Source organism: Mytilus californianus, unplaced genomic scaffold (assembly GCF_021869535.1).
Source record: "Mytilus californianus isolate M0D057914Y unplaced genomic scaffold, xbMytCali1.0.p SCAF_5, whole genome shotgun sequence".
Classification (NCBI taxonomy): domain Eukaryota; kingdom Metazoa; phylum Mollusca; class Bivalvia; order Mytilida; family Mytilidae; genus Mytilus; species Mytilus californianus.
This window is the reverse complement of record NW_026262701.1, coordinates 8,037,449-8,057,022: the sequence shown is the minus strand read 5'-3', so window position 1 is coordinate 8,057,022 and position 19,574 is coordinate 8,037,449. Positions and strand designations below refer to the sequence as shown.

At 31.4% G+C, this 19,574-nt stretch overlaps 1 protein-coding gene across 1 annotated transcript; it reads right to left on the bottom strand.

The window, feature by feature from the left end:
* Positions 1 to 206: 206 nt before the first annotated feature.
* Positions 207 to 19,160, bottom strand: LOC127700287 (uncharacterized). The gene is made up of 12 exons (XM_052203704.1): positions 18,841 to 19,160; positions 16,746 to 16,964; positions 13,276 to 13,459; positions 9,992 to 10,121; positions 9,234 to 9,345; positions 8,553 to 8,726; positions 7,692 to 7,763; positions 6,192 to 6,430; positions 3,830 to 4,050; positions 2,136 to 2,236; positions 1,676 to 1,726; positions 207 to 472 (listed from the first exon to the last, which is right to left on the bottom strand). Exons 1-12 carry the CDS (start codon positions 19,049 to 19,051, stop codon positions 411 to 413), a joined length of 1,776 nt encoding a protein of 591 aa, XP_052059664.1. The 5' UTR covers positions 19,052 to 19,160; the 3' UTR covers positions 207 to 410.
* Positions 19,161 to 19,574: the final 414 nt, after the last annotated feature.

The following is a 19,574-nucleotide window of genomic DNA, read 5'->3' as shown; positions in this document are numbered from 1 at the left end:
ACTTTCCAGGTCTCAAAGGAGGCAATATTCATCCATGAACATATGACAACAAGATGCAATACTTAATTACGATAGAGGTTTTGAAATTATAAGAAATAAAACTATGATAACCATTGAAGAGGCACATGTAAATGTGGCGGGATTAAGCTAGTTTTTTTATATCTCAACTCTCCACCTTTTTTTTCAGTTGATTAACTAAACGTATATAAAAGAACATACAATAAAATTTTAATTTTCCATAATGAGAAAGGAGTTTTCGTTCCTGTCGTTGATGACTTTATCACTATAACATGTGTATATTCACTGGCAATATCTTGTCTTGTCAGGAGAACATGCATTGTTCTAAGCATGTTATTAATCCGAGACGTTCGTTTTGTCCAATACAATGCTGTACGTTTTATCTGTGGTTATTAATTGCTGCATCTCAGAATAATGTAACTACTAAGTACTGCTATTATCACACTTGGCAAACCTATAATACACATATTGTTTAAATATATATAGTTACATGTTAAAATGGTTAAGGGTTTCAGCTTTGCAAATTGAAAATGATTCTACTTTTGCATTATGAAAATGCAGTTTTTGCATTAAGTCTTGTAGTTGATGACTTTATCACCATAAAATATGCATTCACTGAAATCATTTTGTTAGATGTCCATTTATGTTTTACATAAATTGTACATGACGATTTTCTTATCTTAAAAGCAACCCATAGTAGCATATTCTTTAACGTGACAATTTTGAGTCAGGATTTACATAGTAATATATGCATAGTTAGAGACGTCAACCCTGTTGGCGTATCTAGTCTCGCGGGTCCTTAATTGTACTTGTCTAGGTTGGTACATTCCAAATGAGTTTAGAACCTACGTAAAGTACTGTAGACTCTAATGTAGCCTATTATCTAAGTAAATGTTACTTTAAAGAAATGACCAGCGGTGTGTTACTGAGTCAAGGTCCACTTTGTTTAATATGATCCAACTAACCGAACATTAATAAATTTAGAAATATTGAGAACTTTTAAAATGTTCCAAATCTATCAGGCAAAGGTGACTTCAGATGGATTTAGTCACTATTTTTATGTCCCAATTGGTCATTTATCTCTCCAAGAGTTTCGACACTTATACATCCTTTGCTTTAAATTTTTGACTAGGAATATTTGGTCCCTTTAACTATGATTTATCACCACAAGGTCAATATCACATGATGGTGGACTGTTAGTCATCTAACATTACGTTTCTGTATTTCTGTTGTGCAAAATACAATCAATAAACAATCTATTTCATTATCGAACTTTTCGCCTACAAACTTTGTTGAACCATCCATTTGATAAAATAACAACTGTGTCGCATTTTGAACAGCACTCGGGCATTGTTTTGTTAACACCAATCATGTTTTCTTTTTTTATAATAACAAGGGAACAATTTATAAAGAATATGTGCATCATTATCTAATCCGAAAATGAACATTTAATGCAGTTTGCAAAGTATTTGAACAACTAACGTTTGATTCTGCCAGGTTGTATAGACTTCCCCCTTAATCTTGAATTTACATTGGAGTTCGGTATTATTGTACATAATTTTCTCCACATCCAATACAAATATGATAGTATACAAAGATTTATTAGTTTAAATACAAAAGTTGCAAATTGAATTTTTCTTGAAATACGGTAACCTACCTATATTTAAGCCAGCTGCTTTATCCGTGGGCGCTGCTCCCAAGTTGTGTTCTACAGAACGATAAACATTTATATCATTAATTTATCTGTTATTAAATGTAGAGGATACGTGTTTGAATTGAGTTTGATAGTAATTTTATCCTCTCCCCTCATGTTTGTTTTAACGCTAGAATAGTTGAAAACATGAAGAAAAATGTATTATAGCCTTGTATTCTTCTATAAAGGAAGGACTAGATTAAGTGGGTTCTATGAACAACATTTACTCATTGGTTGTCTCCAGTAATTCTTTGATAATTTTGAAAATGAAATCGGGAAATGCTCGACATATGAAGTACACACTTTTTTTCTTAATTTGGTGACTGTGTAGTGATGTCTTTCATTTTTTTTGTGTGTCGTTTGATTGCTCTCTGTTTATCTTTAATTACTTCTAAGTTCATATGATATCCATGGTCTTACTCACCATTAATACCTTTGATTGCAAACATGGAAAAGGTTCCGCTGACAGTGCCAGCAGCTGTTAATATATGCTGCTTATTTGGACTATGATCAGCGGGAATGTATCTGAAACAATATCATTCTTTCATCTAGAACAAGATGTAATCATCCATATATTAGTCTGAGAATTTCTAAAATAAGGCCCATAAATTGGGTAAATATGCGCAATTCATTTCAGGTAGGCGGTAATGGTAGCATTTACTTCAATTTCTCTGCCCATTTCGTAAATTTGGATATGTATGAAGGCTCGTTTCGAAGCTGTGACATTTTCACATATTTGGTTAATTTTTGGGTATAAAGTGAGATTTTTTCGTAATTTAACAAACCCAAAAAAAGGCTTTGAGAAATCATTTGAGATTAAGAAAAGTATAACCCTCATCCATAGATTCCTTGTTTGGGTTAGGCTATACTTTTCGTTATACATGTATTAGATCGTCAACGTTTTTTTTTAGGTTTTTGATTTTCAAATATTTTAACCTTGAGCATCACTAAAGAGACATGTATTGTCGAAATCTGCATCTGGTGTAGTAAAACTGGTACCGTTTAATTCTTATAATTCATATCAAACATAGTCAAAACCTTCCATAGAGGTCATATTTTATGAATAGACGTTTCTGATCAGTTTTCATTCAACCGAAGACATATAAGCTGATGGTTGGTACATGTTTGTAGGATGGGAGATGTCTATTTTCAGCCACCCTAGGATATACTTTATTATGCAGATGACTTTTATATAATTCTATAGTGAGACGTGTCATGTGTGGAAGTCTTGGACTGTTTGACATATTATTTAACCTAATTATGACTTTACAAATATAACGACAATGCAGTTTTTGATTTATTTTTCATGGCCAATCAGATAGGGAATAGGGTTTTTTCATGTAATTCTGCAATGTGTTTTTCATCCTTTTTAAATGCAAAATAATATTTAATAAATTTGGTACTTCCGCCAAGAATATAAATACCGGAATACGCGGGGAGCTACATGACCAAAGAGGATATAAAACGTATAGCAAAATTGATCGAACGTCAACTTTGCCTGCGGAGTGTGAACCTTAGTTTATTAATCATTTTCCAACTTTACTAACGGTGAATTTAATAAAAGTTAGTTTAAAATCATATCGGAACCGAAGAACGGACTACTGAGCTGATGATACCCTCAGAACCTCACAGTACATCAGCAGCAGCATATATCGACCCAATGCTAAAAAATGGAGAAAAAAAACTTTATGAATATGGTGCTTTAAAGAGTTTTTCTCAATTTAAAGACACCAGTAACGCTCAAAAACCAAACGTTTGAATGTCTAAAATCAGCGGATAAATTTATAAACGTCAATATGCTCCTGATTTTTATAAATTTACTTTATTCCGAAAACCTTTTTTTAAAGTTCTGTAAGATGAAATACATCCGGACCAAGGGGATAGTTTGGATATTGGAAATGCCTTTCTTTAAACTGTTTTTTATAAGAAATTTCTGAATTCTGTTGGCCTTTTTAAGTGGGGAAGAACCGTACTACTAGGTAAGTCAAAAAGGCTTTTTGGAGCCAATGATTTAATATAAACACTATTAGAATTAGTTTGGTTCATTTCTTAAACAAAATAGTTACTAGGTTTATTAGTTTGTTTTTTTTCTAAATCAGTTTCTTTTTAAATACAAACCTTATGTCTTCGGGATCTATTTCACTTAACATTCTTCTGTCATAAAGCTCTTCCCATTTGTTATCCGTTTCTTGAACACCGTTCCATATACTTTGAAATTCTGGCTTAGAAGCATCTCCTATTATCTTGTAAATTAATATACTGCCAGGTCGTTCATTTCCAATGAATAATAAAACAGCATTGCCGATATGAGCAACTGAAAGACTTTCACTCTCGGGCCCCTTCAAAATAAGGTCAGTAAAGTAAATCAAATATAACACAGAGATCCCGGTGTCAGTTGAAATTGGTCAAAGTATTTTAAGACGAATTGAATTGGAAAAGCTTAGCGTATATTAGTACTTGAGGAGCTAAGACCAATGTATTACTCGGATCATAAATCTTTTTTAAATGATCTGGAATTAGATACGTTCGGAGGTTTGTCGTAGTTTATACCTGCATTTATTTCACTAAAGTATCTGACCTATCTCAATACTTATAATTTTCATTTTTTACAGCACTGGGTTGATTCCGCCTTTCAACCTTTCAAAATTGTTCGTTTATGAATATAAAAATTATTTAAAAGAAACTTAGGTTTCAACTCCCTCAGGTAAAGTTGACCTTAGATGGATTTAGCTATTATTTTAGGTGCCTTTTGGTCATATAACTGTTCAACTGTTTTGGTTCTTATACACCCTTGGCTTTTAAATATTCGGCTTTGGACATTTCTGATGAAGGTAAATCGAGAAAAGCACTTTAGACGCATGGAATTTATGAAGTTTTGTTTTTATTTTTAATAATGCATTGTTGAAATGTTTTTCATCTAAGCGTTTTCGAGCAAACGGGAGAAACTCTGATTTGAACCAAGTTATATATCGCCCTTTACAAACACGTTAACGGGACACTAGCTGTCCAATTCATGTTCACTGATTTGACTTACATTCTCATATTTGATTTATAACATACTAAAAGGTACATCTAATTTATAGAAAGCCTAAAATAAACAATTTACAATGCATAGGCTCGATAATATGTATCAACATTTCGTGTGTATTTTAGTCTAGACGCCATATAATTAACCATCGTTGTGACCTCCAAGACTGCCGTCGGTCATATAACAAGATAATAACATAAACATAGATATAAATAGATAGCGAACTCGTGCAATTGGATTTTTCTAGGTCTGTTTGTTTTCATATTATAGGTTTAAAATATATCTTAATCATCGTTGTTACCTGTATAAGAACTAGTTTTTATGAATCGAATTAGTCAATCAAATGGTTTACTCTTGTCTCACTTTCAATGTTGACATTCTTTTCCATTAAATAACTGAACACGACTTATTCATGCGTAACCCATTTCTAGCTAAGGGGTTAAATTGAAATTCACATGAATACGGATTCAATACAAGTGATTTATTCATTACCGATGTTTCTTAGCTTATTTTTTATCACTAATTCAACATAAGTCTACACGAGATCTAGTAGAGACAGTATTGTATTTATCAATGTTATATTGTTGAACTCAGGATATACTGGCATGTTTGTATTATCATCTATATGATGATATACAAAAGTCTCCATGTTTATCATTTGAAGAAGTTTGTGTAGGTACCCTGCCGGGTAGAAGCATGGATGTATAAGAAACCATCAGTTATCACAGATACGTGATCTATTGAAATAAATCGGCATCAAGTCTTTATTACATCTGTTTCACAGTATAGACTATATTATAAAAACCTCCTGTGGAGGGGTTCTTCACCTTAATGATTAATTATCATGTTACTAATATTCTTATTGTTTTTGAAACCCATATCTGGTTTAGATTTAAATATTTGTTTGGCAATCGGATCTTTCCGAATTATATACCAGAACTTTGTTATAATCTTTTTAAGATATTCAGCATTATAATGATACGTTGTATTGAACATATTTCTGCCTGTTATTTTATTATTATATTGTTTCTTTCGAATTTGAATGGGTACATATAGTTGGAACACCCCTTTATCCTGGGTTAGGAAAAAAACGTATTATTGTTTCACTATTTTACTTTCATTAATGATTGAACAAAATACATCATATTTTATTTTTTTTTATATCTCCATATTTTTTTTTTTTTATATATCTCGTAGCTAGTGCCTCTTTAAACGTCCGATACCAACGTAAATTATAAATCATGTGTAAATATGTTGCAAGACCGAACGTCTCTAATAATTACACATTCTAAAAAACCTTAAGAAGTTAATTGTAGTGCTTTGTTATTTTAAGTTCTAAAGTATGTTTCTTCAATAGCTATATACTGGCTAATGGCAAAAGTAGCTTCTTTAAAATGGTTAAAACAAATGCCGTTTAGAATTCAATATCTACAGAATTATTTTACTATATACCTTATCGCCAGACCTAGTGTCAAATGTCTGGTTGACTGTTTTAGTTCCATTCTCTGCATTATTGTTAAACAACAGTGGCATGTATTCTTGGTGAAGCTTTTCAAACTGGTCGCCACTATCGTACACGAGTTCCATTGTTTCTAGTTTTCTAATGGAGAAACCTCTTCCTCCGAAAGCATAAAGCTCGTCATATGTACCAGCATTATTTCTACCATTCATATTTGTTATTTTTAACCGACCTAGAATTAAAAAAAACTACGACTATACATTACTTTGTTTTAATCTTTCGGTTGATCCGATATTTCAGGGTTTTCACTTCTTATCATGATTTCCTTGGTTACTGTAAACACATAAGCTACTCAACCAAGAGATCGATATTAAAAAGTTATTTCAAAATTTTGACGAATGCCATTATGACTTAATCGACCGTTTTGAAACGTTCATGTCATAGATGACCAAGGATATGTAACCTTGTCACTGCCACTTTCCCGTTTCCTTTTAGTGACTGGAACATAACCAAATGCGATTTTTCACTGAATGTTTCCTTTCAACGAGTACTATGACTGTCGCCATTAGTAAAGACGGAACAGCTTGTCCTTCCGGAACAATTGAGTTAAACCCCGAATTTCGGTGGGGATCGTGTTGATACAAAGGCATATCCTGAAGACCTTTTTCTGACCAGAAGAATATGACATATCAGGAAATAATGTTAAACTGACCACTAGTACAGTGGACATGTTTGGTCAATGACAATGTTAAGTTGTTTCCAGTTGGTTGAGAAAATGTTCTCATTAAATTTCCTAGTTGTCGTTTGCTGCTTTTGTCATATTTGTTTCTCGTTTATTGCTTTGTACATAAATCATGCCGTTACTTTTATCATTTAAATTTTCTTACATTTGTATTTCTGGTCTTTTATAGCTTGCTGTGCTGTATTGATTTTGCTCATTGTTGAAGGCCGTAGGGTGAAAGCTAATATTTGTTTCAATAACAACAAAATTATTATATTTAAACTTAACCTGTGTACGTTATTTTATTTAACGCCACTTTGTCCAAGGTTAGAGTTGTCTTTTTGACATTGTTTTACATCTCCCCCTTTTTTTTATCAATATTGTATCTATATTGTGTCGTAGATCAAATTTATTCGTTCAGTTTAACCCCGCTGCATTTGTTTGCACCTGTCGTAAGTCAGGAACCTGTTGTTATGTGGTTTTCGTTTGTTGATGTGGTTTATAAGTGTTTCTCGTTTCTCGTTTTTTTATATAGATTAGACCGTTGGTTTTCCTGTTTGAATTTTTTTACACTAGTTATTTTGGGGCCCTTTATAGCTTGGTGTTCGGTGTGAGACAAGGCTCCGTGTTGAAGGCCGTACTTTGACCTATAATTGTTTACTTTTTACAAATTGTGACTTGGATGGAGAGTTGTCTTATTGACACTCATACCACATCTTCTTATTTCTATTCAAGTAAAGCATTTTTTTTTTATATTAATTAAAACATTTACCTAGCATGTTATCGTTTTGGAGAGTCGTAGAAAGTTTGTGGTCAGCAGCCCATTTAACAATCGTAGAATTTTCTTAAAAAAAAAGCTAGTACAATTAAATAGTGAATATTCATTTTACGTGATAAAAACATCATAAACTTAAACAGTATATTTACAGAATATCAAATAGTATGTTTTCAATTTTCAAATTTATATTTATTTTGATAGAAGGTCAAATTTTATACTATTTACTGAAATTATGTCTTCTACAAATAGGACAGATCTCATAAATGTATGTAAGTTTTTAACGAATTATAAACAAACGAGTGTGTCCTCCTGAATAAATTGAAATATTGTTGTATATATTGTATATTTATGTTCGTATAATGTAATGTATTACATGTCTTCTCTGTACCTATGTATTTGGTGATGAGATATATTGTATATTTATGTTTATGTATGTAATGCAATGCCTTACATGTCTTCCTTGTACTTGTGTATTTGCGGATAAAAAATAAAAGAAAGGATATATAATATATATAATGTACTATGGTTCGTCCACTTGATAATTACTTAACGATTAAAATTTAACAAAAATCTTTTAAAAGCACCAAACTCCTTTAGCTACATATTTCATAATTTCTAAATAACTAAATTCTAAAAACAGCGTTTATAATGATCATTGTTAAGGCAAAGTTGATCTTATATGGATTTGGCTATTTTTCTATGTCCTTTTTAGGTCTAATAGTCCTGCAACTGTTTCTATTCTTATACATCCATCCTTGCCATTCGAATATTCGGTTTGAGCGTTTCTGATGAAGGTAAATCCAGAAAGGGCTTCGGACGCATGAATTTATAAAATGATGTTTCAAATTTTTATACCTGATAAGATGATATCTCGAACACGTTCTTCTTCATTAAATCCTCCCCAGTCTGAGTAATCCTTAGAGTCACCCTCATTAGATGTCACTAGGTATTCATTTCCCGCCACATTTATCACGTGAATAGAATCAGGTTGATACATGCCATAGATTGGCCAGGACCTCAGATGAATTCCTCCAAAAGAAGAGAAAAATCTATAATATGTTATATTTTCAATTTTATAATCAAAGATTCGACATGTATTATTTAAACTTAAAGACTATTGTCAAGAATGAAAAGATAGAAAATTCGTGTGAAAATTTATCATGCAAATAAAATCCAGTTGAAGAATATCAATAAATCTTAAAATTCGAAGCTAGTTTTCAAAACTCATAAATTTCTGTATGATACATTTTTTTTCATAATTTGACTGCCTTTTATTTTGTTTGTATGTTTTTTCTTCAATTTTTATCTTACCGTTAGAGATGTATCTCAGAGTTCAAGCTACTAATTTCGTGCAGAAAAATCGGAAATGTGTGCATGATAAATTATTTGATAAAGAATAGCTTTACAGTATTTGTCGCAGGTATGTAAACGAAAAGAAATTGAAAGATATATTCAAATAATGTGTTTTTAATATATAACGAAGAAACGAGGACAAGAGCCTCACGAAATATCGGGCACAATTAATATATTGCATACCATCTTTGTCACTCGGGTCCATCATAAGTTCTCCCCATGACTTGAAACCTAATGGTAATATATCTTCTATGGTTTCTGTGGCAATGTCGACGATAGCTATTGCATTATTCTCCTTAAAAAAAAGTTACAAATTATTATTGATACAATGAAATGTGCAAGCCTCAATAGAGAACACATACATCCTGACACACAAAATGTGATATATATATATATATAAACGACCAATCAATTGTCGATCTTTAAAAAATCATATACAATTAATTTAATATTTAGATGCTTTTCAAAAACTGCCCACTTTCATGGGTAATATATGAGGCCAACTGAACAGCCGATATTATCTAATAAAAATTATATGTATTTGTGTTTTTTAATGCCTGTGCGTTTTTTATAATTTTTCATCTGGTTTTCTGTCATTGAGAAATAAAAGAACTGTTGAATCATTTGATACTGTTTGAAGAAATATATGTTGTCAGTGTTTTTTGCTTCCTGTTTTTGGCTTTGTTTGTATTCGGCATTGAATGCCATGTCTTGGACCGTATCCGATGTATTCTCTCACAATTTTACTATAATCGAACAGGCTGTCTTGGATTTCCCCCCTCCCCCTTGAAAGTGTGTTGACAACACGATGCCTTTGTTTATTTTATATCCCATATTTCTATAATTAAATAATAAAATGTAGCAATATGGGAAAACATTTCTTTTAATCCTGAGTTGCAAATATAACACTAGTATAATATAAAATCAATCAAAAGCATTACCTGAAGACAAATGTAAGCTTTAGAATAATCTTTGTTATATGATATACATTCTGGTTCCACATCGTTGGAAAAGTTGTTGTTGTTTACTCTATGTACAAAGCGTAATCCCTTTGATTCTAATTCTGACCATCTGTAACAAAAGTCATCAAACATGCTATTTTTGCCGAGATTTTTTCCAACTGAGGAAATTTACTGCTTGTATACAATATGATATAAGAAAAACAAGGTTAACGTTCTCTTGAGTAGTATTTATATTTTACATTTGCCTTAACTATTAAGGTGGTTTCGTGGTAGCGTGTTCGCATCGAGTGCGGGAGGTCATGGGTTCGAACCCGGTTCGGGTCAAACCAAAGACTTGCAAATTGGTATTTGCTGCTTCTCCTCCTAAGCACGTGGCATTAGGAAGTAAGAGCAAAGACTGGTCGGCTCGGAGTCAGAATAATGAGTCCGGGTAAGGTGATAAGTCTTCCTGCGGACTGTTACCTTGTGAACTGCATGTTAAAAATCCGGCTCAGCGTGTCGATCTAGTACAAAGAAGGGTTGATATTCATATTACATTAACACGTTCTCGACCTGAATATGCATATTAATTTTCCGCTGGACATTAAGCAGACATCCATTATATCATCATTAGAACTGGAAATGTAATTTTTCAGTAATATATTTATATTTTTTAAATCCCATAGTAATGAAGAGTATGTAAAACAAAAATAGGAACAACTAATGCGTTGTTAATAGATATGATGAGATATATTTTGTTTGTTTTTGTAAAAGACGAATAGTTGTTGACAATTATATTAGTTTAAACAATTGTAATCAATCAATAGTGAATAAAACACAAAAAATTTAAATTTAGATTTATTTTCCCCAATTCTTTGTTTAAGGGAGTATTATTTAGCATTAACCTAAATTTAGATTTATTTTCCCCAATTAAAATTCTGTGTTTAAGGGACTATTATCAAGCATTAACACTAATAATTGAATTTAGATTTATTTTCCCCTATTCTTTGTTTAAGGGAGTATTATCTAGCATTAACTTAAATTTAGATTTATTTTCCCCTATTCTTTGTTTAAGGGAGTATTGTCTAGCATTAACACTAAATTTGGATTTATTTTCTCCAATTCTTTGTTTAAGGGAGTATTATCTAGCATTAATCTCAATTTAGATTTAATTTCCCCTATTCTTTGTTTAAGGGAGTATTGTCTAGCATTAACACTAAATTTAGATTTATTTTCCCCAATTCTTTATTTAAGGGAGTATTATCTAGCATTAACCTAAATTTAGATTTATTTTCCCCAATTCTTTGTTTAAGGGAGTATTATCAAGCATTAACCTAAATTTAGATTTTTCCCCCAATTCTTTGTTTAAGGGAGCATGTCTAGCATTAACCTTAATTTAGAATCATTTTCCCCTATTCTTTGTTTAAGGGAGTATTGTCTAGCATTAACACTAAATTTGGATTTATTTTCTCCAATTCTTTGTTTAAGGGAGTATTGTCTAGCATTAACACTAAATTTGGATTTATTTTCTCCAATTCTTTGTTTAAGGGAGTATTGTCTAGCATTAACACTAAATTTGGATTTATTTTCTCCAATTCTTTGTTTAAGGGAGTATTATCTAGCATTAACACTAAATTTGGATTTATTTTCTCCAATTCTTTGTTTAAGGGAGTATTGTCTAGCATTAACACTAAATTTGGATTTATTTTCTCCAATTCTTTGTTTAAGGGAGTATTATCTAGCATTAACCTCAATTTAGATTTAATTTCCCCTATTCTTTGTTTAAGGGAGTATTGTCTAGCATTAACACTAAATTTGGATTTATTTTCTCCAATTCTTTGTTTAAGGGAGTATTATCTAGCATTAACACTAAATTTGGATTTATTTTCTCCAATTCTTTGTTTAAGGGAGTATTATCTAGCATTAACCTAAATTTAGATTTAATTTCCCCTATTCTTTGTTTAAGGGAGTATGGTCTAGCATTAACACTAAATTTGGATTTATTTTCTCCAATTCTTTGTTTAAGGGAGTATTATCTAGCATTAACCTCAATTTAGATTTAATTTCCCCTATTCTTTGTTTAAGGGAGTATTATCTAGCATTAACACTAAATTTGGATTTATTTTCTCCAATTGTTTGTTTAAGGGAGTATTATCTAGCATTAACATAAATTTAGATTTATTTTCCCCTATTCTTTGTTTAAGGGAGTATTATCTAGCATTAACACTAAATTTGGATTTATTTTCTCCAATTCTTTGTTTAAGGGAGTATTATCTAGCATTAACCTCAATTTAGATTTAATTTCCCCTATTCTTTGTTTAAGGGAGTATTGTCTAGCATTAAAACTAAATTTGGATTTATTTTCTCCAATTCTTTGTTTAAGGGAGTATTATCTAGCATTAACCTCAATTTAGATTTAATTTCCCCTATTCTTTGTTTAAGGGAGTATTGTCTAGCATTAACACTAAATTTGGATTTATTTTCTCCAATTCTTTGTTTAAGGGAGTATTATCTAGCATTAACCTAAATTTAGATTTAATTTCCCCTATTCTTTGTTTAAGGGAGTATTGTCTAGCATTAACACTAAATTTGGATTTATTTTCTCCAATTCTTTGTTTAAGGGAGTATTATCTAGCATTAACCTCAATTTAGATTTAATTTCCCCTATTCTTTGTTTAAGGGAGTATTATCTAGCATTAACACTAAATTTGGATTTATTTTCTCCAATTGTTTGTTTAAGGGAGTATTATCTAGCATTAACCTAAATTTAGATTTATTTTCCCCTATTCTTTGTTTAAGGGAGTATTATCTAGCATTAACACTAAATTTGGATTTATTTTCTCCAATTCTTTGTTTAAGGGAGTATTATCTAGCATTAACCTCAATTTAGATTTAATTTCCCCTATTCTTTGTTTAAGGGAGTATTGTCTAGCATTAAAACTAAATTTGGATTTATTTTCTCCAATTCTTTGTTTAAGGGAGTATTATCTAGCATTAACCTAAATTTAGATTTATTTTCTCCAATTCTTTGTTTAAGGGAGTATTGTCTAGCATTAACCTCAATTTAGATTTAATTTCCCCTATTCTTTGTTTAAGGGAGTATTGTCTAGCATTAACACTAAATTTAGATTTATTTCCCCCAATTCTTTGTTTAAGGGAGTATTGTCTAGTGTTAACACTAAATTTAGATTTATTTTCCCCAACTATTTGTTTAAGGGAGTATTATCTAGCACTAATGATAATAATAAAATGCACACAAATAGATAATTACATTGAATAATTACTTTGAATTGAATTCTTTGAAGTCCAACTTTTTATACGTTGCTTCGTCATTTTCAATTTTTATTATCCCGACTCCACCTTCGGGATCTACAATTTTACCATCATCTTGATAGGCCTCGGCTTCTACCGCAACCAATATTGTATTGCAGTCTTTTGATGGGTAGACCATATCGGGTAATGATCCAACTAAAAAATAAATAAACATTTGATGTGTGTTAAATAAATGTACATTTACTAGAGTTTGGCCTAGAATATAAAAATGAATCTGATTTACGCGATGAAAGCAAATAGGGTCACAATGTAAAATATACTTAACAATTAAATAACGCACCACATCTTATCATATATAGAAGTTTCAAAATTTCTTGTTTTTGCTACACATTTGTAGAAATCTTTTATATTTTAAGCATAACCTTGAAATTTATGCGTCTTTTAAAGAGAAATTTTCATTTCAGTAGCGACAATTGAGATTTCAAACGCAAAAGACAAAAATCTGAGATAAGTCAATTTCAAAACGGTCATCAGACAAGAAATCGATTTTAAACTTCAGATCAAAGTCATTTTCGTTGTTTTCAGGCGAAAAGATACACTTGTCTTTAGTTTTTACAAATGTGGCAACATTTTTTGTTAACAAAAAGTAAATATAACAAAAATTCCGAACTCCAAGGAAAATTCAAAGCGGAAAGTCCCTTATCAAATGGCAAAATCAAAAGCTCAAACACATCAAACGAATGGAAAACAACTGTCATATTCCTGATGTGCAGGCATTTCCTTATGTAGAATATGGTGGATTCAACCTGGTTTTATAACTAGCTAAACCTCTCACTTGTATGACAGGCGCTTAAAATTCCATTGTGTTTTTTTTTTTAGATTTTAAAAAAAACTCTTTTTTTCAGAATTTGGTATTAAATATGACTTCAGAACGTTGTGACAACCTTAGGACTAATTTCAATCATTTGAAAAAAATATGCAATAGAAATCTGTGTTCCAAAAAAATAATTGGAGGTGCACGGTGCGTTTCTTTTGTTGTTGAGTATATATATATATAGACTTTCCGCAACGTATATATATATATATATATATATATACGATGCGGAAAGTCCCTTATCAAATGACAAAATCTAGATTAAATAGATTGGATGTTGATTGTTGCTATTTTTAGACATTATATATATATATATATATATATATGTTTTTATCCAACGCAATCATAGGTTTGAACGTTGTTTTCAATTTAGACTTGTTTATATTTTTTCGTTTGGGCTTGTATTATATTTGCCTCCGGGTTTATATAATCCGTTCATCCTATTTCGAATCTTCAAAATTCAAGAGTCTAACCTAAATTGAGGTAAATTATATGGCCTTCCAAATACCGTTTCGATTCCTAACATCACTGAAGAGACATTAATTGTCCAAATCCGGATATGGTGTACCAATTTTTTGCACCTTATGTTTGCGGTATACCATCTTTTCCGCAAGTTTATTGTTTTCTGTTTAGTATTAAATTAATTATTAAGATCCATTTTGTTACATCTGGTGATCCGTTTATTTGGCAATCGCCATTGCAGTCAGCAGTGTTTAAGAACATCCGTTGTTCGACCGGCTAGTCAAATGCGTTTTGTTAAAATATACTTTTTCACTTTATTGGTCTTTTGAAAATGTTGTTTGTGCTGTATTTAGACAATATAAATTGCGGTTTTCGTCCTGGTTCTAAAGCTCATACAAATAAATTTTATATTTTCCGACAATGTACATATATTGTATATTTATAAACAAGTCTAAATTGAAAACAACGTTCAAACCTATGATTGCGTTGGATAAAAACCGCAATTTTTGTGTGCATGCAAAACAAATTTCTTGTTAGAGGGGTCTAAATACAGCACAAACAACATTTTCCAAAAGACCAAAAAAGTGAAAAAGTATATTTTAACATAACGCATTTGACTAACAGGTCGAAAAACAAATGTTCTTAAACCCTATTGTATATATATATATATATATCAGCAGGGTTTAAGAACATTTGTTGTTCGACCTGTTAGTCAAATGCGTTTTGTTAAAATATACTTTTTCACTTTTTTGGTCTTTTGGAAAATGTTGTTTGTGCTGTATTTAGACCCCTCTAACAAGAATTTTTTTTTTGCATGCACACGTATAAAAATTGCGGTTTTTATCCAACGCAATCATAGGTTTGAACGTTGTTTTCAAGTCTAAATTGAAAACAACGTTCAAACCTATGATTGCGTTGGATAAAAACCGCAATTTTTATACGTGTGCATGCAAAACAAATTTCTTGGTAGAGGGATCTAAATACTGCACAAACAACATTTTCCAAAAGACCAAATGAGTGAAAAAGTATATTTTAACAAAACGCATTTGACTAGCAGGTCGAACAACTGATGTTCTTAAACCCTGCTGACTGCCATTGGCGATTGCCAAATAAACGGATCACAAGATGTAACAAAAAAGATCTTATTGTTAATTTATTACCAAACAGAAAACAATAAACAATAAACTAGCGGAAAAGATGGTATACCGCAAACATGAGGTGCAAAAATTTGTACACCATATCCGGATTTCGACAATTAATGTCTCTTCAGTGATGTTAGGAATCGAAACGGTATTTGGAAGGCCATATAATTTACCTCAAATTAGGATAGACTCTTGAATTTTGAAAGAGTCAAAATAGGATGAACGGATCATATAAACCCGAAGGCAAATATAATACAAGCCCAAACGAAAAAATATAAACAAGTCTAAATTGAAAACAACGTTCAAACCTATGATTGCGTTGGATAAAAACCGCAATTTTTATACGTGTGCATGCAAAACAAATTTCCTGTTAGAGGGGTCTAAATACAGCACAAACAACATTTTCCAAAAGAACAAAAAAGTGAAAAAGTATATTTTAACAAAACGCATTTTACTAACAGGTCGAACAACAAATGTTCTTAAACCCTGCTGACTGCCATTGGCGATTGCCAAATAAACGGATCACCGATGTAATAAATGGATCTTAATTATTAATTTAATACTAAACAGAAAACAATAAACTTGCGGAAAAAATGGTATACCGCAAACAAAAGGTTCAAAGATTTTTGTACACCATATCCGGATTTCGACAATTAATGTCTCTTCAGTGATGTTAGGAATCGAAACGGTATTTGGAAAGCCATACAATTTACCTCAATTTAGGATAGACTCTTGAATTTTGAGGAGTCAAAATAGGATGAACGGATCATATAAACCCGAAGGCAAATATAATACAAGCCCTATATACAACAATAAACCAAAATAGTTAATAGAAAGAAGAAACAAAACACTTGTGTGTTTGCTCTAGATATATATTGTTTTCTTTTGAGTGATAATGTTATTTTAAACTAATTTTCTAATATTCTTGATTTGCCATACTTAATACAAGTACAGATATCTTAATCGTTAAAACATACAAGCAACACCATTAAATAAAATTCACCTGTTATGTTATATTTTTCGATCATCAGCTCTGATGTTGAGAAATTCCTGTATATAACAACACGCCCCTCCTCTTTAAACAAAAGATTATCCATGGAAACGAAAATGTATCCACCACAATATTCAATGTCTGTTAGATCCACGTTGTCAACCTCCATATGATAAACGATCTTCGGAGATGTGACATTTTTTACATCAATAACATGTAGAATATTTCCACCTAAAAGAATTACGTATATAAAAATAAGGAGATGTGGTATGGTATGATTACCAATGAGACAACTATCCACCAAAGTTCAAATGAAGTGGATGTAAGCAATTGTAGGTAACCGGTATATATGTTACTTTCATTTTGGAAATATACAGATTTTTTTTCACCAGTAAAAATTAAGTAACCTTCAAATCTGTCATTCCTAAATTGGGATAAATATGTTGACTTGATCGCTTAAAAAGACAAGGATTTAAGTAGAATTGTGCGGGGCAGATCCAGAATTTTTGAAAGGGGTTGTAGTTCCATAAAAAAATATTATTGATCGATTTGATGCTAAAAAAAATATATATTTTCCAATTAAAATGGGGAACGCCCTCTACGCCCCCCTTTGAATCCACCGCTGAATGTTTTAATGGAATTCTGTAAACTTCCGAGACTATTATGCCAGTATAATTTCCGTGTTTATGTAGATTGTCATATTAAAGTGGTAATACCAACCCAATTCTCATTTTTCTTCTTTTTTTAGATACGGATTAGATATGATAAAAGGAGAAAAGGAGTTTTAAATGTTTCATCTATCATAGCAAACAGCATTGATTGGTAAAAGGGGGTTAAAGGAGATTGGATATTTAGGCCCAATTTTGACCCAAGAAATTGAACTTTTTGAGTACTTCAAATTTGCTCATAATATTGGAAATTCAAAGATTCAAGAAATAGAAATGAATTTACAAGTTTAAGATGTTCTGATAGCATAAAGTCAACAGCTTGGCATAGTTTACAAAAATGAAGAAAATTCCTGACATGATGCCGTTTTCCTAAAAAAAAATCATATGTCTTCCTGAAAGTATCGTCCATGTCAATGATAATTTTTTAAACAAGGTAACGCTTTTATTTCCTACTTTGTTTTGTAAAGAAAAATTTAAACATCAGGAACTTATTTTTATCTATAATACCTTTTCCAAAAACAAAATGTAAAAACATTTGAAGAGGGGTCATGAATCATTCCCGCGCTTTTTATAAATTAATAAGTCGCTTTTAAAAGGCGAAAGGTAAACAGGTTATATTTCGGATTTTTTATGAACTTCTTTTGAAAGTATTAAGAACTCGCTGATCTGCATCGGAATGTCGAAAAATCTATATCATGTATACTCCCAGACATACTGTAACAATCTATCTTAAGGAGTGTGAATAAAGTATAAAAAGAGGGGCGAAAGATACGAGAGGGACATTCAAACTCATATGTCGAAAATAAATAAGACAACGCCATGGCTAAAAAAAGAAAAAGACCAATAGACAAACAATAGTATACAAAACACAACATAGAAAAATAAAGACTGAGCAACACGAAACCACCAAAAACTGGGGGTGATCTCAGGTGCTCCGGAAGGGTAAACAGATCCTGCTCCACATGTGGCAGCCGTTGTGTTGCTCATGTTATTATAAACCCGGTAATAAGTCTAATTCGGTAGGTCACATTCGGGAGAAGGGTATGGGATTGTAGTTACGACATTAGGAACATATCCGTTATCATCTGTACATACAGGAACAAGTTTTGATGCTTTTCTGAACAGATTTTGGGTGACAAATCAAGTACTTGTGAACCTGAATCTCGACAACAGGAGAGTTCAAAGGAAAATATAATAGAAAATCGTGGGTTCATTGTGTCTTTCAATAGGTTTAACTCCATGTTTTTATGCTTTATTTGTAACTAATGATATCATGTATAAAATCCTTATGTGTTCTCGAAAATGCGACCCTAAAATCAGTATATGACGTCATTGTGAAAACTTTTTTCCCTTTCGGATATTAAAAATAAAATTAGTGAATAAATGAATAAATAATTAAATTAAAAAAAAAACAATCTTGAATACGCATTTATACTTACCTACAGCATATACTATGTGATTATCAGGATCATACGTTGTCTGTTCTATGGCTCCACTAGAATACTTGTATAATGGGGTTCCATCTGTGTCATAACTATGTGGCAAATATAATGTACATAACTTTTCCAAAGTAACTTTATCATTAAATACCGGTAACGAAGATACACACAAACAAGTATTGAAAATGTAAATTATTATAAATTGTAACATTTTGTAATTTTGCTTTGGTAGCTGTCACCAAGTGCCGGATTTCCTCAAAATGAAAGACTATATTGAATTAGTAGGATCTATATATACATGTATACAATGAGTCACTTGTAGACATATGCGGAAACTAGGTACCTAGGGTACGATTACAGTTGACGAAAAACAAGGGGTCCTCTCAAAATAAGAAAATAACCCCAATTGAGATACCAGTCTATATAGTAAAATGAAATGATATTTTTTTTTATCATGTTAATAAGTCTTTTCGACGACACACAAATGCAGAAACTTATAGTTACAACAGATGTGAATCGCCACAAAGTCCTCATAACTTTGTGTTTGTTTCTTTTTAATTCTCCGAATGCGTGTTCAACCTCTTCTCTATAGTGTGTAATATGTCTATTTAATTTTCGACACTTCCTCTGCATATTCTAGGGTTTGTCTCATGTAAGGTGTCAATACTGGATATCTGTTCGGATATATTTTGTCGCCTAGCAAAAACAGCTCAGTCGGGAAAGGTAATTCTTGT

Bases quoted from the DNA above. Each gene is read 5' to 3' on its own strand.
- LOC127700287 (XM_052203704.1), bottom strand. From the start codon at position 19,051: ATGTTACAATTTATAATAATTTACATTTTCAATACTTGTTTGTGTGTA. The intron at 10,122-13,275 runs GTAATTATTCAA...CTTTTGTTACAG, and splicing joins TTCAAAGAATTCAATTCAAA to ATGGTCAGAATTAGAATCAA. The intron at 2,237-3,829 runs GTTTGTATTTAA...ATATTGTTTCAG, and splicing joins ATAGATCCCGAAGACATAAG to ATACATTCCCGCTGATCATA.